The following is a 23,729-nucleotide window of genomic DNA, read 5'->3' as shown; positions in this document are numbered from 1 at the left end:
TCCCTTCATCTTTGAAGTTTGAATTCGACGCACCGAACTCTGAGTTGACGTAACAGAATTCTAACCCTGCACATGCAGGTGCAGGGTGGTAGAACGAGTGACAATATATTGACTCAAAAGAGTCATCTCGGTCACCTCGGTCTTGACGTTTTTAAACCTGACTCGTATACAGATTTCCAATGTGAACATCAAATTGGACGAATATTAGTTGAATTAATAAAGTTCGGCCACGTCAACTAGAATTTGTATCGTTTGATTTTGTATGATTACTGATGAAAGTTAAACGACGAGTCGTGATTTTCTGACTCATAAAATTCTCCGTCTATACGCTTGTTAGCAATTTGGAATACGGAAAAAATTTAAGTTCTATTCGATTTGAATTGCAAAAATCCGATCTCAAATTCGATAAATGAAAAATATGCAACATAGGCTTCAAAAATTCGAAAATAAAAAAGTTGGCCATATGATAGTGATGGTGATGATGGTAATAATGATGGTGGTGATAATGAGGACATTAAAACCATCAGATGGGTAGTCAAGTGGTAGCATTTCGGGGTCAAGGGGTGTGCTCCCCCTATGGTCTCAAGTTCAATTCCCATCGACTACTAATATCAGTGGCCATGGACTGCATGATTAAAACTCTGTGTTTGTAGGCCTTGTTCGGGGAAGAGGGAATAGTTGGTGTGCGCAAGCTGGCCCAAATACCTTTCTAATAAATAATAATAATAATAATGAGGACATTAAGGTTATTGTTCTATTGATTTTTAAAAGAAGACCAAAATGAAGGGATAAATCATCAATTTAGAAAATTAAGATGTAATCTCAAATAAATGTATTGGATTGTGTCATTATTTTTTTAAAGATAAAATGGACATTTGTTATATAAAAATATGGATTCCTCTAAAATTTTGAAGTACAACTGCTTCAGTCAACTTGTGTTATATGTCACAACTTACAAATTTACACTTTACAATATACAACAAGTTATAGTAGCATTTTTTTTTCCATCGTGTTTTGTAAAAATTCATAAAAATAATATTTTATTCTTTTTAAACTAAAAATTCGTGAATTATTGAAACTAGTTTAATAATCCGGAGATTAATACTTTTATTGAGATAAGCAAAAAATTCATGAATTTTTCAAGAATTAAACGGGAGATTACTACAAGGGTTTATATGCGATTGACTTGTCAAGGGCACAAAACCATGGATCTTTTTCTTCAAGATACATAAGGAAAACAATCAAACAATTTTCTACAAGGGTTTATATGCGGTGACTTGTCAAGGGCACAAAACCATGGATCTTTTTCTTCAAGATACATAAGGAAAACAATCAAACAATTTTGTGCCCTTACCACATCAGTTGAGTATAGACCGGATGAACATTTTTGAGTCAAAAAATCATTAACGATAAATGATTTAGAAAAAAATGCTTTTATATAACCTAATATAAGATAATCTTTCTATATATCGCCTAATTTTTGGTCAGTAACTTAAAGATTCACTTAGTGAATTTTTTTATCTAAGTGTTCATTTCTTTATTACAAAACGACGCAATTGTTTTTTGAAATGTGATATACTTGCCATTGGATAAACCTCCCCCAAAAAAATGCATATATTTTAGCATTGTGTCCAAATCCCAATCTAAGTGGAAGTGTAATTTCTTATTAAAGTGCATGTCTATTTATTATAGGGTTTTGTTAACAAGTGCCCAAAGGGTTCATGCTAAGCTGCAATAAATACACTTTGAAAATTGAATTTCTTAAAAAAAAAAAAATGCCATCCAAATATTTTTTTATTTTTATTTTTTTACTCAAAATACCCTCAAATGCTTTATTTCCAAAGTGTATTTATTACAATTTAACAACTGCCATTAGGAAACATGTTAACAATACCTTTATTATAATTAATGTAAGTATTTATGGTATTTTAAGAAAATCTATCTAGTGGCGAGCACACCACTTTTCAAGAGTAGTGAGCCTATTATTTTTTTTAAAAGATGAACTGGTTGTTTTATTTGTTTAAAGTTAAAAGAGGTAAGCTTGTCACTAAATAGATGACCCCCAAATACATTAAAATGAATATATTATAACAACGCTAAACATTATCCTAATATTACAAAGATTGCAAATATGTGTATTTTTGAGTATTTTGACAATACTTGTCAAGGTGAGCTCTTCATCTTTCAAAAATGATGGGGGGAAAACTTCATTATAAACCTCTAATCATAGATTTGACACACTCTTGAACATTTATTCTATTTAGAGATCAAAAAACGAAAATGATAATTATACACGTCCAGAACAAACCTCCACGGAAGTGAATCCTCTATAGCACACGATTCCTGTAGCACAGATCCAACGGATGAGAAAAAGTTATTTTAGAAAAAAAAAATTAACAATTCAATCTTTTGTGATCTTGACTTAGATCTGATTTAGAAAATAAATTTAAAAAAATTCAAAAAACAAATTTTTTCCATCAAATCCATGTCTTTGAAAGTGATTGGTACTAAACACCCAATAATTTAAGTATGATCACTCAATCCAAATATCAAGGGAATGAAGTAGATGATCAAGATGAAATTGATTTGAGCCCATAATATTACGCTAATGGATTACTTCCTTCCCTTAAAGATGTTAAATTAATTGTCTTACACATTTTTTGATTGCGTTTGGTTTCCAAAATAGTATAAGAGTATTCTGACTTGAAAAAATTTCACTTGATCTGTACTCAGTTGATGAGGTAAGTGCATATAAGTAGAATCATAGAAATTTTTGTTAGGGATACACAAGGAAATAAATCTATGGTTTTGTGCACTTGCCACGTCGACGGAGTGAAAATTTTCAAGTCAGATCATAATTAGTAAAAGTAAAATAAATCGTATTGGTTCTGGATCCATCTGATCCAATGGGTATCCATTTCACAGATGTCTTATAATTCGTGACACATCAGATTTCTACGTGGCTTACCGCCTTGGCAGGAAGTTGATTCTACACTTACGTCCTCAAAACATAACAAAGAAGAAAAGAATAGTCACGGTGCAGTGATCTCAAATTGTACTTCATGTAACGCATCTTGACGTGAAAGTGGATAGAAACTATGGATGATTCGTATCTCGATGAAAAGTATCTATGGTTCCCCTACTTTCACGTCAAGATGTGCTATGTGAGGTTAAATCATGGGATCACTGTAGCATTATTCAAGAAGAAAACCATTCATTTTGACTGACTCTCAATATTTTAATCTTCCGGAGACTTTATATCATTTTTCTTGCTCAAAGCTCACAAAAAATTCTTCGTTTCGCGTATGTGAGACTCTCTCTCTCTCGCTCTCGCTCTCGCCATCGAAGATGAGTAGCTTCGCTTGGATCACGATCTTCTTTTTCGCTCTTTATCTCATCTCTTCAGCGCATTCGTTCTATCTCCCAGGTGTTGCACCTCGCGATTTTCAAAGGGTCTGTTTTCTTCCATATATATATTATTTTTAATTTGTTGTAGAAGAAAATAGATCTGAAATTGTTTAGTTTCAGAAGATCTTTTAATAATTAATGTTAGTCAGCTTTCTAAATGTCTTTTAGATATTTATTTCAACTCATTTACTGATTTGGGAATTGGGTTTTTTAATTTGTACGGATTTGGATCTAGGGTTTTAAGATCTGGGTTTTGATGTATCATAATCAATCGGTTCATTTTGGGTCTGGGTTTTTGAGATTTTGTGGTTTTTGGATATGCTGAGTGAATGGAAATGAGAATAATCAAATCTGTCAGTTTCTAGATCTTCAATGCAATCTGGTTTTAGGGATTGTTTGGGTATTAAACAGAATAGATTATTGGATCTCCGAATGATTATCGGGCAAATTGTTGATCTACTTCAATAAGTTGGTAGTATGGATTTTGCTGTTTGTTACTTGATATTCTTTATCGGTCCACTCATTTCAGTCGTTGTTCGATCCCTTTTGGGTATTCTCTTGTTAAGTAGAGAAATTTTTATCAGGACAAGAAGCAAAAAAACTGCATGACTAGAAAGTATAGAGTTCCCTATATAGAAGATAGGTCTATGCACACAGCTACTCTGGGGTCAATAAGAATGGAGAGGAATTCTGGTAGCACTTGCTTAAGTAAAAGTGTCTAGTCGGCCGCCTCTTTGTTGGGCACATGTCCATGTTAATGTATTTTTTTTTCTAATTTAAAAATATAATGTTACCACTTATAGACTATGAAGAGAGTGAGTAGATGCCTTGTTGGTGAGAGTTCCCCAGCATTCCTCAAGCGAAACATCTTTGTGTAGATGACAGCAAAGAGTTTTTGAATAAGTGTGTGTGTGTGTGGGGGGGGGGGGGGGGGGTTCTTCCCTAAGAGAACCAGAATACATATTCTCAGCTGTTAAAATATCCTCCCTTTTCACCTCACAATAGTCCTTCTTGATGGAGTAGGCAATTAATAGGCCATTATTTCAAGATTTTTTTTTATTGATAGGACTTGAACCCACAACCTCAAGGTTGCTTTGCAATGTGTCAAACCAACTGAGCTATGGGTCTCACCCCATTTTACAAGATTACAATTAGCATGAAGTCTAGTCATTGTGATTGGTTTTACTCTGTTTTCCTACAATTATTAGCACATGGAGGAAATGTTATATGATAAAGAGCGGATGCATGCAAAACTTGGAAGTGGAAGTTTTTGGTCTCACAGTAAAGCTTTTCCTTGTCAATTCATTGATGGGGTGGACATTGGGATTTGTAATAACTCAAATTGAATTTTTGAAGGAACTCCTCGTTTTGCTCGTTAACTAATTTCCTACTAATAGAGTAAGAAAATAATTGTTGATAAGTGAGCTTTCTTTATTTTATTGTTTTAATTTCTGTATTATTTTCTTGTGTACTTATAGTTTGACTTCCTTTCGTTTTAGTTAGTTATTGAACAAATATTGATTCTTGGTCTCATGATTTTCCCGTTCTTGCACAGGGTGATCCCCTTCAAGTCAAAGTGAACAAGCTTTCATCAACAAAGACACAACTTCCTTATGATTATTATTTCCTTAAATATTGTAAGCCCAATAAGATTAAGAACAGTGCCGAAAATTTGGGAGAGGTACTTCGAGGTGATCGCATTGAGAACTCCGTTTACACAGTGAGTCCCTTTACTTGTTCCCTGGATTATCTTCATTCTAATGTTCAATTTTTCACTTGGAAGCTAATAAAAAATAATAAGTGTTGCACTTAGAAAACTTTGTTTCTCTAAATTTGTGGTTCTGTGTTTTTGTGGATTTAATTGGATGGATTATACCCCAGTTTCTAATGGGAGAAGAACAAACATGCAAAGTAGCCTGTCGGATGACGATTGATGCTGCAGCTGCAAAGAACTTTAAGGAGAAAATTAGTGATGAGTACCGTGTAAACATGTAAGTACATTAACATCGTAGATGTTAATCCTGTATATACAGTTGAAAAAATTTACTTCTTCCGCTAAATTTTGGTTTTTTTGCTATTAATTAGGGTCTCTTCTCTTTCTCTTGGCAACATTATTTCAATAAAGTTAACAAGAATCATCACTTTATAGTAATATTCTATTTTACTTTACTGACATCTTTGGATGTATATTCAGGATTTTGGATAACCTTCCTGTTGCAGTTCCTAGACAAAGGAGGGATGGAGCACAGTCCACCGCTTATGAACATGGTTTCCGTGTTGGGTTCAAAGGGAACTATGCCGGGGTTAGTTTCACATGATGCTTGCTCTATGCTTAATTTTTGTCCCCTGTATTTTATTTCACGCATTGTCATGTTTCTGCAGAGCAAAGATCAGAAATACTTCATCAATAACCACTTGAGCTTCAAAGTCATGTATCACAAGGATCTTGAGACTGACTTGGCTCGCATTGTTGGTTTTGAGGTTACTCCTAACAGGTGCTGTGATTGTGATTTAACTTTCTTGTTTCGATCTACTTTACATTTTCTTTGTGGTGCAAGTCAGTATTTTCCTTGTGATGTGAGTATGATTATGGTCCTAATTACCCGTTGCTTGTCACGTTGTAGAAAATTTAATAGTTTCTAAACATTAATAGAAGAAATGGTGCTTTAGCATTTACTTATCAAAAAAAAAAAAAACGGTGTTTTATGCATTTGCAAAAGGAAACAACAATGCAAGGAAAAAAAACAGACATTTGTGAATATGAGAAGTATTGATTTAGAGAAATGTAAATTGCAGTATTTATTGGTCGGTCTGTCCAATGTTCAACGAGGAAAAGCAATAAGAGGAGAAAAAATGATTTTGCTCCAGAGCTTGGGTTCTTTTCATTCTACACCCGAGGGATGGTCCTACATGAAGCATGTAAGGAGTGGGGGGTGGGAGTGGGTCGAGCTTTCTATGCTTCGCCTTGGGGTTTTGATTTTTGATGCAACTTGTTCTTGGTCAAGAAGAATTGAACTTGAGCTTCATTTATAGAATCAAGAACAACCTTGCTGTTTGTAGAAGGACATTATCTTTAACCCATCGGTTCTGTTTCACATGTGCATGTTATATGGTAGGCCAAGAAAATTGCAACATGTGGTGGATTGTTTGAGTTTCATATCTATCATTTCCTCTATCACTTTACCTTTCCAATGGTTTGGCCATCATGCTCCCTATCATTTTATTTCTTTATGGGTAAATAGCTAATTTACCTTTGTTTTTATGCAATTCCTCTCTCTCATATATATATATATATATATATATATAGATATATATATATATATATATATTATATATATATATTGAGGACGGAGGTTTCGGGTCTGTAGGCCCAACTAGCAGGGGCAAGGCAACTGGCCTCTTAGAGCACCATATCTCACCCAAATCCCCCCGGCACATGCAATACCCCATATACCAGGTAAGTAGGGATAAGTCCCTGTGAGTGGCTGACAAGGAGGCTTGAACTCAAGACCTCTCCCTTTTTGGAGGGATGCCTTGGCCATTGCACCCAACGCTCATTGGTTAATTCCTCTTATATCGAGAGCTCATAAGAGTTATCTTTATTGTTATTGTTTTTTCTTCCATGTAGTGCTTGTATTTGTGATCTCGGTATTTTATAAAGTGTGTTCGAGGTTCATCTAAGGGTGGGGCTTATTCAAAATCCCTTCCTTACTAAAATGTGTTAAAGCTCATGAGGAATATGGCTCATTACCTTCCAAAAAATAATAATAATATGGCTCATCCATAGAGGTTTTGAAAAACAATGGATCCTCAAGCTTTTTACTCTTTTTTAGGCCTCTCTTGTCATAGGCATGTAATGTAGTGGTTGAACATTTCAGTAGCTTAAATAATTCAATTTTATTTTTAGTACATTTTCTTCCTAGTACTCGGTTAATAATGCATTATACTTTAATATTCTACGTATGAACTGGCCCATTTTTTTTTCCATATATATATATTTTTGTTTTGTCAAATTTCACTTATTTAGTAAATTTATCCAGTTATTCATTTATCGTTTATCTGTGGCCTTCATTTAAAGAGCCATGCTCATGAGGTTTACACCCCTCCCCTCGAGGCTTATACCTCAGTATAGGCCATTGAAGCGCTTGCCCTAAACCATCTCACGTTTAAACAATCTTGTAGTTTGCACTGAGAAAGCAGACCATCGAAAGGTTTTCTCATGGTCTTGATTCTAAAATTAGCTGATTTGCAAGCCAATTGTGACTACCTTGGTTATTTAATACAAATCTGCATTTTTGCCCATGTTGCTTCTTATGATGTCATTTCCCTGCCAGTGTATATATATACTATGCAGAATTTAACTAGTTTGATAGTCTCCTATTCTGTTTCTTGTCTTCTCACTTGGTTCTTGCAAACAGTATTAATCATGAGTATAAGGTTTGGGACGAGAAGAATCCTCAATTGGTAACATGCAACCCAAGTACCAAAACTATTATTCAAGGTAGTACGACACCACAAGAGGTTGATGCAAAGAAGGAGATCATATTCACATATGACGTTACTTTTGTGGTACCCAATACTTAACTTTTTCATGGTTTTTTTACTTTCTTCGTTCCCATTTTTCAGTGTCTTATGTTGCTCTCATTTCTTAGCCAAGTGAAATCAAATGGGCTTCTCGTTGGGATACCTACCTCCTCATGAATGATGATCAGATCCATTGGTTCTCCATTATCAACTCTCTGATGATTGTACTCTTCCTGTCTGGTATGGTTGCCATGATCATGATGAGAACTCTGTACAGAGATATTGCCAACTACAATCAATTGGAAACGCAAGATGAGGCACAGGAAGAAACAGGATGGAAGCTCGTCCATGGAGATGTTTTCAGGCCACCCATGAATTCGAGTTTGCTCTGTGTTTATGTTGGAACAGGTGTCCAAATCTTTGGAATGACACTTGTCACGATGATATTCGCACTGTTGGGTTTCCTTTCACCTTCCAACCGAGGTGGGCTGATGACTGCCATGGTTCTTTTGTGGGTCTTCATGGGCTTATTTGGAGGCTACTCCTCGGCTCGTTTATATAAGATGTTCAAAGGCATGGAGTGGAAGAGAAACACCTTGAGAACCGCATTCTTGTTCCCTGCTATTCTTTTTTCCATCTTCTTTGTTCTGAATGCACTAATCTGGGGAGAGCAATCATCAGGCGCGGTGCCGTTTGGGACTATGTTTGCACTCGTGTTCTTATGGTTTGGGATATCAGTGCCGTTGGTTTTCGTGGGTAGTTACTTGGGTTTCAAAAAGTCGGCAACTGAGGACCCAGTGAAGACAAATAAGATCCCCAGACAAATACCAGAGCAGGCATGGTACATGAAACCAGTTTTCTCTATTCTCATTGGTGGCATACTTCCCTTTGGTGCTGTATTCATCGAGCTCTTCTTCATCTTGACATCCATATGGCTTAACCAATTCTACTACATCTTCGGCTTCCTCTTCATAGTCTTTGTTATCCTTCTCATCACTTGTGCTGAGATAACTATCGTGCTCTGCTACTTCCAGCTGTGCAGCGAAGACTACCATTGGTGGTGGAGGGCTTATCTGACTGCAGGTTCATCTGCTCTCTACCTTTTCCTCTACTCGGTCTTCTACTTCTTTACCAAGTTGGAAATAACAAAGTTGGTGTCGGGCATTCTTTATTTTGGCTATATGTTGATAGTGTCTTATGCCTTTTTCGTCTTGACGGGAACAATTGGGTTCTATGCGTGCTTCTGGTTTGTCAGAAAGATCTATTCTTCTGTTAAGATTGACTGATGCCGGAACGTGAGGTTGAGTGACTTAAAAAGTCATCGATGAGGGCTTTAGATATGAGGGGAAGACTAGATGAAGTTGAGATTGCAATAGAAGGGAAAAATTATCCCCCTTTATGTCTGCTTTTTTGCGGATAATAGTACTGTACTGAGACAGGAGGAGCTTTCTTACAATTTATCCCAAACTTGTCTACTTTGCAGGTGTTAGTGTTAGGATTTTAGCTTGTATCTTTGCTTCTATATTCTTATCTTTTTTTTTCTTCTTTTTTAAAATGCCCTTTGTCATGACATCTGTATTTCAATGGCTTCTATTGCCTAAGCTTGAGTAGCTATTCTCCTGGGATCCGTGTCTAATGGTACCTTATTAGGATGATTTGGAGTTTCTTTTGATCTCTGTGTTTTTTTTTTTTTTTTTGGACCATCAGATGTGTACTGCAGTGTTCTCTTCATCACTGTCAATGGATTTGATCATACCCAAAATTTGATCATTTCTGATCTGGTAAGTTAGAGATTGAATCAATTGTCCAGAGTCTGAATTTAGATCAAAATATCGAGACCTGATAAGAATCTGATTTTGATAATGGTCTGATACTACATTGAGGTCTCATCTAAACCTAATTCATCGATTCCCATAATTATTGAACCCATGCAAGTGTATGGATCACTAGGTTACGCCATACGATGTCTCTAAATTTTTCCTCCAAATTGTCAGTCTTCTTCAAATTCGAAGATGGAGATCCCCTCCAATACAATGTGAACCCAACTGGCTCAATCTCTAAAATACTATTTTTTCACTTGAAATACATGTTCATCTAGGGGAGTGGGGAGGGGACGCTTCAAATTTCTCAAGATCTATGTAACTGGAGTGATCATTTCTCGACATCTCACCCTCTATATTAGTATCTATTAGTACCAAAAGCTTCATATCGGTCTCCCAAGTGTGCTTTTCGCACTTCTAGGCCCATCAGTTCAGAATATTTCATCTTTTCCTTCGACTTGGGAAGGGATGATATGGGATCAGGTCAATCCAACAGAGAAATCCGATTGTAAGATTCATGTTCATGGCGTTGGGATGACGATGGTGATTTTGTTTGGGGTAGTCTTTGTCAACCGTTGTGGGTTGGGCCAATGACCTAGCAAATTACTCAAGGATTGTTTATCAATGATCATATTTGGATTTGACTTCGACTGATCCCAGACGAGTAACATCGGATCTTAATATTTTATAACTAAAGATCAATTCTGGAACGGGATAGCGACCAATTCAATGAACAATATATATTTTCTTATATCATGACATTGATGTTTATTTATTTATTTATTATAAATCAGAATGAGATTGGGTCCTTAGTTGATTCTAACTCCAACTTATCAGATTAAATCAGGTCAGATTTTGGATCCCCAACAGCCAACCTTGAATTTCTTCCTTGATCACTCTCACTTGGTACTCAGTTTCTTTTAGAACTGAAAGAGCTTTGAACACAACCTCAATTCCTCAAATTTAATACAATGGGGAAGCAGTAATTAAAAAACATCATATTTTATATCAGTGGCAGATTACAAATCCAAGTATTTACATATTCTCCAATAAGGTTTTTTAAAAGTCTCTACAATCTTTACTTTTTCAACCTTATTACAAATTTCTCTTCACAAAATCATTTATTTTCAAATTATAATATTACCCCCCTCATTTTCAACCCATGTACAACAAGATTATTATTATAGACTGTTGGACAAAATAAATATATCTTACTTTTTCTGATCATTAATAAATGTTTTTTTTTTGACAAAATATAGTACTTAATTTTTTTTCTTTTCTTTTAAAAGATGACAGATGCTTTTGTGTCCATTATTGAAAACTTTGGGGTCCAAGTCAAAACCAGTCGCCAATGAGTGGATAGCCCCAAGAGCTTATACGGATCGATACAAGGCAATGAATGTCTGATGTGCACTCCCCGCACATGTGGGCTGAACTGGTTTAAAGCATGGGGGGATATGATTGGGTGATGTGGAAGAGAGAAAGGCCCGCTCTGATACCATAAAAAATTTGGGGTCCAACTCAAAACCAATTAGCAATGAGCAGAGAGGCTCAAGAGCTTATAAGGAGAGAGACAAAGGCAGCGAGTTTCCAATGTGGGACTAAATTCAACGATCATAGTTATGCTTTAGTATTTTATCAACAAAGAAAGTGAACTTCACCTCATGGTAAATAAGATATTTTTGTCTTTTGAAAATAACTTCTTTTTTACCCTAATAATGGGGGTGTCGACTAGGGAGATCAAATGAACCAGGGTCGGAACCAAGCCATATGGGACCCTCCCCTGGACACATGCAACACCCGCACATCACACGCACCAGGTAAGTGAGGGAACACCTCTCACGGGTGGCACTGAGGAAATATTAGTATTGAACACACTTTTGAAAATAACTTATATTTTAATTGTATTCTACTCTTTTATCCAACACTATTGAGATAGTATAATTGTCCTTTTTCAATTAATAAGTTTGTAAATATGGGTTAATTTTATTACTAAAAAATAAAATGATTGTTGTGATGGAAGAATTTCTAAAGTAGAAAGAAGAACATGTTAATAAGGTCTAGATTTGGTTTCTGCCCATTAAAATTAAAAAAGTTGATGTGGAAATATAATTCCCATGTGAGCCTACTATTTTAATACTGAAAAGTTTAAGAGAAACTTATCATCCTCTTTCTTGTCCATTGAGAATTGGACACACAAAGGTCTCCATCATTCCATTTCATTGGCAACCAAAAAACAACAAAGATGTTTTTCAAGATCAAGATCCCTTGTACCAAGTTAGGTCTATTCTATCATATCAAACCTTGAATCCAAAAAAAAAAAAAAAAATAAAAAATACCTTAAATCTGTTCCTAAACTTTGGATCTGGATCAAGGATTGGATTTTGATAAGGATCCAATTTGATAATCTATGGGATTGATTTTGGAACAACCAAGTCTCAATCTGATAGGGCCTTGAATAAAATGTGAGAGAGTATGTAAAATTTATCAAATATGTTGTTCCAATATATGAATATATAATAAGATATGGTCAAAAGCCGACATGGAAAGGATCCGATCCAATTCTTATCTGATTTGTTTCATTGATTCCAAATCGGCCTTGATCCAATCCGAATTCAATCCAATGATAACCCCATCAACTACCTGAGAGAAAAGAAAGTTTAGACATGCCCTTATGGGTTTCATCGATCCCAAATTGAACCTGATCCAATCCGAACCATATCCATTGACAACCAAAACAACCACCCAAAAGAAAGAAAAGAAAATCTAGACATGCCCTGGCCTACATGTTTTGGTCAATATTTGAGATGCACCCCTTCGTTTTCAAACAGATGACAAGTCCCTTGGCCTTCTCTTATAAAATAGTAAAAAATAACCTAAATGCCCCCACATCCAATCTCTAGTCCAAACCTTTGATTTTCTATATAATAAAAAAAAAATGAGTCTAATTCAAGCTCTTCAACCTCAATGGTAAATTATTTTTAGTCTATTCAACCTTATCTTCAATCTATTATTTCTAACTTCCCCTTAATCTTGTGTAGAAAACCCTTCGATTTTTCTTCAGAAAATTTCCTCATCATCTACTTCTTCAAAATTCTATGATCGTGAAGATGACTAGTTTTGAAAAAAAAATAAAGGGTTTTTGGTGACACGATGAAGATGAGGGTTTTAGGTCTCTTTTCATTATTTATTAGAACGGATTGATACCCTCCACACCCCACCACCATAAAATAAAATATAAAAAAAAATGTGAATCAGGACCGAGTCGATTCTACCCCAAGGGCACCAAAAATTAATCAAAATGATATGTCCATGTAAGTATTAGATAAGTGAAAAAAAATTTCTATTATTTCTCTCTTTTTGGAGAGAAAAAAAGGAGAATCAAGAATTTTACTAGCCTAATTTTTCTTTTTTTTTTTTAACATTAACTAGGTTTAATCATAGAATGTATGATATGATACTCTGCCATTAATAGCCCAAAATGGTCAACAAGTATCTATCAAGACCATCAAATTGGATGTGGTCTCTTATCCATTCATCTTAAAATTAATTAGAACAACAAAGAGAAGGATATTCAATATGTTAACGAGTACCTGTAATTGATTTATTTTGAATTTGTTTTGATGGATAGCTCCATATGAGGTAGCATATCAAATCATTTTCTCTTTATTTCTTTTGTCCTGTTCCCCTTATCATTTTTATTACTTGTTGAATGAGTTAGATCTCATTTGTCTTTTGAATGACTCTTAGATCTCAAACACCATTTTAGCTTAAAGTGCATGCACATGAGTCTTAATAGACAGTACGGAATCACAAAATCAGAATTGACTCATACCTGTAGTTATTATTGGTTTTGATTCTAATTTAACTTATTTTATAATTAGAATCAAAATCTATAAGAAACAAAATCAAGAAAATGTATTTATTTTAGTGGGACTGATTGAGCCAAGGACTGGACCAAGGCATATGGGTCCCTCCCTAAGGCACCTGCAACACACATCACATACATCAGGTAAGTGAGGGTATGCCATTGCGGGTGGCCTTGAGGAGCCATTGCTCGTACTGGGTATCGAACGTACAATTTACAAACTCTCATCGCTTATTGGATTCGAAATTGCCATTAAATCAACCCTTCAAATCCTCTATAGCGCCATGTCCATGTAGCCCTCTGTATCGTTTTATCTACAGGTAAGAGAGTGCCACATTAAAAAAATATAACATCACAGTCTTCTTGTGTTAATGTTTTAGATCGAATTTAAGAAAGAAAAAAAAAAAAAAAAAAAAATTCACATGATCCAAGGCTCTGAAAATGGATGGTCATTGAACCTCTATTTTTAAACGGTGTAAAGTTATTATCCTATTGACGTGTGGCTCTCCTAACCGTTCAATAGCACTAAAGATAATCCATTCTCAAGAGTTAAATGTGATACTTCTTGATTTTAGGTACTTCAAGAATCAAATTATAATCAAATCCCGACATTCCTAGAATATAATCAATCATTTAACCTAGATCAAAAAGTCAAATTTAGACCTAATAAACTTGAATCGATAATGAATCAAACTTAATTACCTAATTTAATTCAACCTATCAAGACCCCTAAGTAGAGTAATCAAAATATAACGATTAGTGGCTCAAGAACCCTAACCCTAATCCTAAACTTCTAAAAACCTAATCATTAATCTTATTTCTTTACTTACTAGTTTAGACAGTCAAAATTCAAATGGACCCAAAGAAAGAAAAGTGAGTCAATGATGAAGAAGGACAACTGTATACATATTTGCCACCTTGGAAAGAAAAGGTTCAAGTGAAGACAGACACATTTACCTTTAACCAACAAAAAGATATCAATCACTACTTTTCCTCCATCCCATCATTTTCATCTCAATTGCTCCAATCAATGACACAGTAAAATAAAAAAAGCAGTAATAATAACTAATAACACAACAAACAAATCTCCTTTTTTATTTTTGGCTGTTGCCTCTACTTACATCAGCATCCTTTGATGTGATCGAATGTAGTTAATTTTGCTTACGTAACTCACGTGATCCAGATCTAGGGTTTTCCACTTTTTAACGTTTTTTTTTTCCTTTCTGTAGAAAGAGAAGAGAAGAGAGAGAAAGTGATTGGGTGCTCAAGAAAATAGTCTCGACAGACGATGTGGAGGAATCTTAGGAACTTAGGATTTGACCCTTCAACATATATATATATATATACATATTTTTTTCGATCAGTGTGTATATTAGCTAAGTTATTAAGTCTCCTATCTAATCTTGTGTTAAGTGCATAATAAAGTTTAACTTTAAGATTTGGAATATTCAACTCGACTTTAATGCCCATTGGGTTGGGTCAACTCGATGACTCGTAAGTTGACTTAAATGAGTCAATAAATATATATAGAATAATGACATTCTAACTAGAAATTCTTCACTTAATCAATACTCAGCTTACGTGGCACGAATATGGAACTATAGATCTTTTTCCTCGAGATATACAAATGCACATCTTCTATAGGAATGTGCAATAGTGTATCATGCAACAAAAATATCTATGGGTTTTGTGTCTGTGCCATGTTAGTTGAGTATTGATCGAGTGAAGACTTTCTAGTTAGAATATCAACACTCATGTATACTATATTGTAAGTATAAGACTAGCTTGACTAACATAGTAATAGTCTCGATCTTACTGACACTTCTGAACACATCGCATAGCGTAATTGGTTATAACCGACATTTCCTCTACATGGTGCCACTATAAGTCTTAGTAAAGTTGTTTTTAATCTAGTTAATATAGTTAGATTTTTTTTTTTTTTTTTTTTGAATAATTAAAAATTAAGAACTATTTTGATTTTTCAAAAATATTAAATATGATCACCTAATTCCTTTGATTTTCTAGTAGGACTCAAGTATATTTTTGAATTAACTCAATGAGTTGGTTCAAATGATTTTAGTTATCAAATCAATTTGGAATTCAATTAAATCGAGTCAATTGACTCGATGTAGTTGTTCATATGGAATAATAAGTTATAATAATCCTAATAAGAATGGCTATATTGGTTGAAAGTTTTAAAAAGGAAGAGGAAGATCACAAAGGCTGTGAATCAAGATAATAAAAGTAGATATGAATATTGAACTCATATAAGGTATTGTCTTAGAATTAGATCGAGAAACTTGGAAATTTTCACTATTTAATATTTTTCATATATTACTAATGGCTCGAATGACACCTCAATCCTTCATGATACATAGTTTAAATTAGGTTTAAAGAAAATTAAAGAAATAAGCTTTCTTTTTTTTACCATATCAAAGACTTCAAAAATGAATAGTGCCATAGGTCTGGATTTAGTGATTCATGAAAATAGGCATGATCCCAACCAAATAAACACAAAATCCAATAATTGAATTTTGTCCTATTAATATGTATTATATGGATACTATATATAGGTCTAAGCTCCAATGACTTGTGGAAAGTGAGTCATGAAAAAAAATATCATCGTGTAGACATGAAATATGATGGTTATAATTTGAGTCGCGATAACTTGATGCTCTTTTTTCAGACACCCTTGCACACCCCCATCACATAACCATAAAAGTGTTGGGATACACAAAAACAAAGTTTTGTAACTACCAAGTTAGGGAGTGTATGGGGGGGCATCTGGAAAAAAAAAACGTCTAATTATCATTATTCTTATAATCTATCTTCTTAATAAAGCTTTGAAAAATGTGATTTTTTTTATGAGTCATTTCCATGGGTCACCAAACCTAATCTTATAATAGGTGAAGATGAGTTTGAACTCATGATCGAAATATCAACATTTGTACACCTTACCAACATAGCTAATATATGGTTCGACATAACTTTACAAAAATTACTAATGAAAAATAAATACCCTCAACCATCGCAGGGATGGTTGAGTAGTAGATTTGGGTATCATTAGGTTTGATCCTTAGTTGGTCTCAAGTTTAAATCCCACCAACTATATTCCTATGGTGGCCATGCACTGACTTGGACCAAGCAGACACCAGTCATAGCCTGGGTGAAGGGTGTAGGGATTAGTCAGGATGTGTGCAAGTTGGCCCAGATACCCTTCGTTATCAATATAAAAAAAAAAAACACATAAAAATAAATCTAATACATTTCAATAATGCATATCCCAATAGTTTATATCTTGAGAATAAATCCTCATAGTTAGGAATTTTGTATTTATATGGTCGGGATCATGCATTTATTCACGAGTCATTTTTAAGAGTCATTGGATTCTAATATTATATAAATCAAAGTAACTTTGTTAAAAGCAAATTTAATAAGTATGATTGGAGTCAAGTAAGTAGATGTTAAAAAGCTTTAAACATTTTTCTATTTAGCAAAGACAAAGTACATATCTACACGACCTTTGATGTAGATCATAATACAGTAAATTCAGCTAAGACTTTTGAGGACAAAAAAGATTTTTGTTCCTAAGCCACACCGTACACCATGGACCCACCACCAATGGATCCACCTTAATAACACCACTTCCTACTGTTTACGACAGCAGATGGCCCAACAAATAGGGAAAATATCAAAATAGGCTTCTATAATCCTAAGAAAGATGTCTTCCTTATGTCAATAACGTTGGATGGTCCTCGTGATATCTATTTGTAATCTAACCATGTTGATTTAAGGAGGATGTCTTCCTCAAAATTACAGCAAAGATGCACCAACCAAGGGAATCCAAAAAGTGATACGTAATCGAGAGCTCATGCCATACTCATGTTTTGACCTAAAATCTGAAACACGCGTCAAAATAGGTTAACGGACCGTTATTTACCGTTATAATATGCACTTTTTCGAATTTTTTTTACATTTTTTTTTTTGGAAATTATTTTTTTCCGTTCTTTTGGGGTTTGTTTTTAAATATTACATTAGGGCTTCCCCCTGGAATTAGGGTTTAGCTTTGACTATGGTCAACAACATTGTTGATACTAAATTCATCTGAGATTTTTCAAAAAATTCAAGCACTTTTAAGATAATTAATTTTGAAGGTGCCACTTAACTATGTCATAGAGTTTTGAGGAGAGTTTGATCCCATGACTTAGGTTCAAACCCCTTTGAACCCACTTTCATCTCCTCTAACAATAAATCCATTGATTTCTTGGAAAGAGAAAAATACAAAAAAAGAGTGATCAAGATAAAGTGGGGTTCTTGATTGTGCATGGAAAATAACAATAATTGTAAAACTCAAAAAATCAATTAATGACTCATTGAAAAGATAATAACGACTTGCTAGCTCATGTTGGATAAGTCAAATAATTATACTGTCATCATCATCATTGAAGCCAAAGATTGGGAAGTCAAATAAATATATATTAAATATACTAAAATATCAAGAATAGTAATAGTATTTAGATTAAAAATATTAACTATTTCTATCTTTTGAAGAATATCTATATATAAGCTTATGATTTGCTTGAGTTTCAACTCGATTCAGTATATTTTTAAATTGACTCGATGAGTTGATTCAGATGAGTTTAAAGCAAGTGAACTCAAAATTCAATCAAGATAATTTTAAAGGGTAAATTACACTTTGAACCCCTATAGTTTGGCGTAATTCCATTTTGATAACTGCACTTACCTCTCCTTTCATTGACGGGGTTAAAATTTAGATGATATTTTTATTATAAATAAATAAAAATTAAAACAATAATTAAAAATCCCCTCCCCCCTCCAAGTCATTCATTGAAATCATTTTTTTCACAGGCATATTTTTTTATATAAAAAAGAATAACATTTTAGAAATGGCAAAATGGTCTTTATAAAAAAATTTAACTGTTAAGTTGACGGCATATTTGACAAAAGGGGGTAAGTGAATCCCTTAGACAACTTTAAGGGAGGTAAGTGCAATTATCCAAACATTAGAAGGTCAAAATGGATTTATGCCAAACTATTGGGGGTCAAAGTGTAATTTACCCAATTTTAAAATATAACATAGTAACCAACCATAGTACACAAACTTTAAAAGTCGACCAAAGTTGAATTTCAACCAAGTCAAGTCAACACGAAACCTCACAAGTTGTCTTGGATAAGTCAAATAAGATATATTAACTTTATAAATATTAAAAATAGTATTTAATAATTTAAGATAAATAGTAATATGCACAAAAAAAATTTGGAGAACAAAGAATATTAATGATTATTCAACCGCATGATGTATTTTGAACCATTTAGTTGCACTACGTTTGGATAGAGCTTCTTGACGACTTTTACTTCAACAGGGAGCTAGCAAAAATTGGATAGGTTTTTGCTCTTGCACAGAGAGGTGTATCCACATAGGTCCTTGGTTTTGGGAATATTATCATGAACCAAATTATTTTTCGATTCAGTTTTAGACGACCATTTTCAAGACTTACTTGTATGAAGGAGATCCGATGGTAGATTTGCTTTACTTGTAATTCATGGATTTTGTAGGGCACATGTTAAAGTGCAATAAATACACCTTGGAAATTGGAATCTGAAGGTATTTTGATATAAAATAAAAAATTCAAATTTTAAGGGCATTTTCGATACAAATTTCAATTTCCTAAGTTTATTTATTGCACTTTAATGTGAGCAAGTGCATTAAATACATCTTTGGAATAAGTATTTTTGTTTAAAAATAAAATTGAAATAATTTTGGTACGAAAATCAATTCCCAAGGTGTATTTAATGTACTTTAACATATATCATATGGGCATATGTTAACAAAACCCCTTATTTAAAAGGATATTAAATAACCTTATTAAATATTAATTAATGAAGTAGTTAGAAGTAAATGTACTTTTAATGTAAATAGCATGTGGAAGGAAAAAAGAAACTTTGAAGCGCCCATTTTGCTTTAAAATTTCTGGTAGAACCCTCTCCCTTAGATGACACATGGTATCTCCAAGGAGGTATTCCAAACATTAATGAAAAAAATAGGGGCATGAAATAAAAAAATAAAAACTACGTGTAATGTTACGAGGAGGGTTCCTCCAAAATTTTGAAGTGGACCCACCGCTTCAAAGTAAGACTCAATGTGGATGTCTTTGTTTTTGTCACTTTCCCTTTACATAAATGTCAATTTGAATTTACTATTCCATCTCAATCCTAATTATAAACAAAAACTCCATATCCTAATTTTCTTAAGGTTTTATTTTTGAAAGTTTGATTTGTTAAAATAAATGTTAATAAATGATGATTAATATTTATTTAAAATTGATTCAAATAAAATTAATTTGTTTATTTTAAAAAGATATTTTGAAAGTTACTTTATGGTTGGTTTACTTTTTGTTAAAAGAAAAGTAAGTAATTTTTAAAAAGAGCATTTCTATTGGTTGATAACTTTTCACATGGATTGGAATTTGTTAAAGTTCTTTTGGCTCCTTTTTCAAATTTTCATAAATCCCACATTGCTTTTTAAAATGTTTTGGAGGGATTTTTAAACCTATATATAAGAACCTATTCTCAACTCTTTCTTCATTCCAAAGACTCTCTCCTTGAGAGCTCCTAATGGCTTCAAGCTATATGGAAATTATTATTCTTTTTTATTTTATTTTATTTATATATATATATAAAATAAGAAAGAAAGAAAAGAAAGAAAGAGAGAGAGAGAAAAATTAAATATTTAATAGGGCCGTCCAATTTTGGATAGGCACCAAGGCCGAACCGAAAGGTGTCGAAGGGGCTTAAGGGTGCTTAACGGATTCCTTGATCCGAATAGGTACCTAGTGGTTCCAATGGGTTTCATACCTATTGAGATTCAAAAATCATTTACGAATAGGTGTGATTTTTAAATTGATATATATTTATGGAGATTAATTCTGTTAAAAAAAATAACTAATTTTAAGAAAATTTCTACAAAAAAAGAAGCATTCGTGTATCCGAGATTCTGAGTGACAGATTTTCTCAAAATAGTGCAAATTTTGAGGAAATATACAGTTGTGTTAGAACTGGGCTCTGTTGTATCCTGAAGACAAGTTCGCCAGCAACCCATCTGCATCTTCGTGTTTAATCGGAGTGGGGGCGTCTGTTGTCTATAAGACAACGTAGATTACTACGTGCCTCAGAGCAATACAATTTAAGTTCAAGTTCTATTTTTCTAACATGATTTACTTGAAAAATTCATTATTGGTATGAACTATCCAGTATGGAATTACATGTTAATTATTATTATTATTTTTAATTAGAAAAATAATTATCTATCTTATCAGGTAAATAACTATTTTTTATTTATTAGATCTTGAATTTGTATGAACTTCTTTTCGTTTTTAACAATTCATGGAATAATGAATCAGGAAAAATATAAGATTGTACCAGATACAAGAAAAGACCTCTTAATAGTCAATATGGGTCTATACCACCCATCAATACATGGTGTTCTTCGACTCATTGGTACTTTAGGTGTTGAAGATGTTATTGACTATAAACCCTCGTTAGGTTATTTATAAAGAGGAATGGAAAAAAAATTGTAGAAAATCGAACAATTATACAATATATATGCCTTATGTAACCTGTTGGGATTATTTAGCGACTATGTTTACACAAAACCAATAAGAATCAGAATTGATGTTTTATTTAGGTTTCTGTATTGGGTATATATGAAATCGAACTTGTTGACACCCCTATATATAACGAAGTAACTCGGTCAAGTGTCTGAACTGACTTGGCTGAGTTGGCGAGTTTGTGAGTAGAGTTACATTGAAATCCAATAAGGTCGACTCGGCCAAGTTTGGAGTTGACTCAACAGAGTATTAAAATTTAAAACTGTGAATACTAACCAGTAGTAAGTAAGTAAGACGTGGATCATGAATGAAGAGAAGAAAAAGGAGAGAAAAATAAATAAATAAATAAATAAAAGGAATGAGAGACTCCCAAGTCCCGACTCCCAAGTCCTTACTCTAACCTCCCCCATTTGTAACTGCACGTCAAAGTCTCACTTATAAAATCTCCATTAAATCTACTTTCTCCCCTTTATTTTTCACTACTAGTTCCTCCCTTTTGTTGTGTTCTTCATCTTCTTTTCTTTCTCTGTTTGAACTTGTCTTTGTTACTAAAAAAAAACCCAACAAAAATGGTGACCAAGAAGCCAAGAATTGTGATAATAGGAGCTGGAATGGCAGGGATTGTGGCTGCTAATAAGCTCTATAAGGCCACAAACTCGAAAGACTTGTTCGAGCTATGTGTGGTCGAAGGTGGGACTAGAATTGGTGGAAGAATTCATACTTGGGAGTTCGGTGGTGATCGAATTGAGATGGGTGCGACATGGATCCACGGCATCGGTGGTAGCCCAGTTCATAAAATTGCAAAAGAAATCGACGCGTTAGAATCCGATCAACCATGGGAGGATAAGGATGGGTCTTCGGAAGAAGTTGTAACAATGGCTGAAGGTGGGTTCGAGATCGATCCAACTATAATCGAACCCATTTCGATTCTCTATAGGAAATTAATGGAATTCGCTCGAGGGAAGTTGATACAAGGAAGTGAGAATAATGGAGTTGAAGTTGAAGTTGATTACTATGGAATTGCAGCTAAAGCTCTCAAGATTTGTAAAAGAAATGGAGGGCTTGGCATTGGTTCTTTCCTTAGACGAGGCCTTGATGTTTATTGGGCTTCGTATAAAGATGAAGAAGACAACAATGGGTATTGTAATTCGAGAAGAAAATCACTTGAGGAAGCAATTTTTGCAATGTATGAGAACGCCGAAAGGGCTCATACTTCAGTTAGTGATTTGTTGGATCTTGATTTCAATGCGGAGAGCGAGTACCTACAATTTCCTGATGAAGAGATCACCATTGCTAAGGGCTACTTAAGTGTTATTGAATCGTTAGCATCTGTACTTCCACTCGGTTTAATCCAATTGGGTAGGAAAGTAACGAAGATTGAATGGCAGTCCGAAGAAGGTGTTCGAGTTCGATCATCATCGTTGATGGAGAATGGTAGCGAAAGTAGGCCCGTGAAGCTACATTTCGAAGATGGTTCAATCATGTTTGCTGATCATGTTATAGTCACAATCTCATTAGGAGTTCTCAAAGCTGGAATTCGAGACGAGTCAGGTATGTTTAGCCCTCCTCTTCCTTCTTTCAAGACTGAAGCGATTTCAAGGCTCGGATTCGGTGTTGTTAACAAGTTATTTTTACAATTGGGTCCAAACCAACAAGATCAAGAAATCAAGAATTCCAAAACATTTCCATTCTTACAAATGGCTTTCCAACGTTCTGATTCGGAATTAAGGCTCAAAAACATTCCATGGTGGATGACAAGGACAGCTTCTCTCTGTCCAATTTACAAGAATTCTACTGTTCTGCTCTCATGGTTTGCAGGTAAAGAAGCTCTTGAGCTTGAGTCTCTTAAAGATGATGAGATAATTAACGGAGTTTCGACGACAATCTCAAGTTTTTTAAGCGATTCTAAGCCTCGAAAACCTGTCAATTTGAATAAATGCAGCAATGGGAGTTTGAATTCTGAGGAGAGTTGCAATGGGTTTAGATTCACAAGGGTCCTTAGGAGTAAATGGGGAACAGACCCTTTGTTCTTGGGTTCTTACAGTTATGTCAAAGTGGGTTCGAGTGGCGAAGATCTTGATCGAATGGCCGAGCCATTGCCGAGCATTAGTGACTATAGTGTTGCTCCTCCTCCTCTTCAAATTCTATTTGCAGGGGAAGCAACACATAGAACACAATATTCTACTACTCATGGAGCTTATTTTAGTGGTGTTAGGGAAGCTGATAGGCTTCTACAGCACTATTGCTGTGATGGGTTTTCAGAACTATTGCACCATTAGAACTACAACAACCCTCTCTTCTTTCTTTCTTTCTCAAATTCCTTCAAACACCCCCTTTTTTTTTTTACTTTAATGTTCTCTGTAAAAGTGGGTGTATGTGAAAGAAAGAAATATACAGAGAGAGAGAGAGAGGGATGATATGGGTACATTTTCAAATTTTAGGTAGTACTGATTGAATGAAAGAAGCTTCTTTTAATTTTTA

General features: G+C 34.2%; 2 protein-coding genes across 2 annotated transcripts; both read left to right on the top strand.

The window, feature by feature from the left end:
- Positions 1-3,255: 3,255 nt before the first annotated feature.
- Positions 3,256-9,552, top strand: LOC147397151 (transmembrane 9 superfamily member 7-like). Its single transcript, XM_086452653.1, has 7 exons — positions 3,256-3,453; positions 4,964-5,128; positions 5,290-5,399; positions 5,603-5,711; positions 5,791-5,903; positions 7,827-7,977; positions 8,061-9,552. Exons 1-7 carry the CDS (start codon positions 3,349-3,351, stop codon positions 9,216-9,218), a joined length of 1,911 nt encoding a protein of 636 aa, XP_086308779.1. The 5' UTR covers positions 3,256-3,348; the 3' UTR covers positions 9,219-9,552.
- A 12,054-nt stretch (positions 9,553-21,606) lies between these two features.
- PAO5 (polyamine oxidase 5) lies at positions 21,607-23,729 on the top strand. The gene is made up of 2 exons (XM_086452651.1): positions 21,607-22,799; positions 23,067-23,729. Exons 1-2 carry the CDS (start codon positions 21,818-21,820, stop codon positions 23,525-23,527), a joined length of 1,443 nt encoding a protein of 480 aa, XP_086308777.1. The 5' UTR covers positions 21,607-21,817; the 3' UTR covers positions 23,528-23,729.

Source organism: Akebia trifoliata, chromosome 8 (assembly GCF_017979445.1).
Source record: "Akebia trifoliata isolate Shusen 1 chromosome 8, ASM1797944v1, whole genome shotgun sequence".
In the NCBI taxonomy this organism is placed as follows: domain Eukaryota; kingdom Viridiplantae; phylum Streptophyta; class Magnoliopsida; order Ranunculales; family Lardizabalaceae; genus Akebia; species Akebia trifoliata.
Note: the sequence above shows the minus strand (reverse complement) of the source record. Positions and strands in the feature narration are given on the sequence as shown.

Coding starts and splice junctions, on each gene's coding strand:
- LOC147397151 (XM_086452653.1), top strand. CDS start 3,349: ATGAGTAGCTTCGCTTGGATCACGATCTTCTTTTTCGCTCTTTATCTC. Junction 3,454..4,963: donor CACCTCGCGATTTTCAAAGG/GTCTGTTTTCTT, acceptor GTTCTTGCACAG/GGTGATCCCCTTCAAGTCAA. Junction 5,400..5,602: donor GATGAGTACCGTGTAAACAT/GTAAGTACATTA, acceptor ATGTATATTCAG/GATTTTGGATAACCTTCCTG.
- PAO5 (XM_086452651.1), top strand. CDS start 21,818: ATGGTGACCAAGAAGCCAAGAATTGTGATAATAGGAGCTGGAATGGCA. Junction 22,800..23,066: donor TGGAATTCGAGACGAGTCAG/GTATGTTTAGCC, acceptor CATGGTTTGCAG/GTAAAGAAGCTCTTGAGCTT.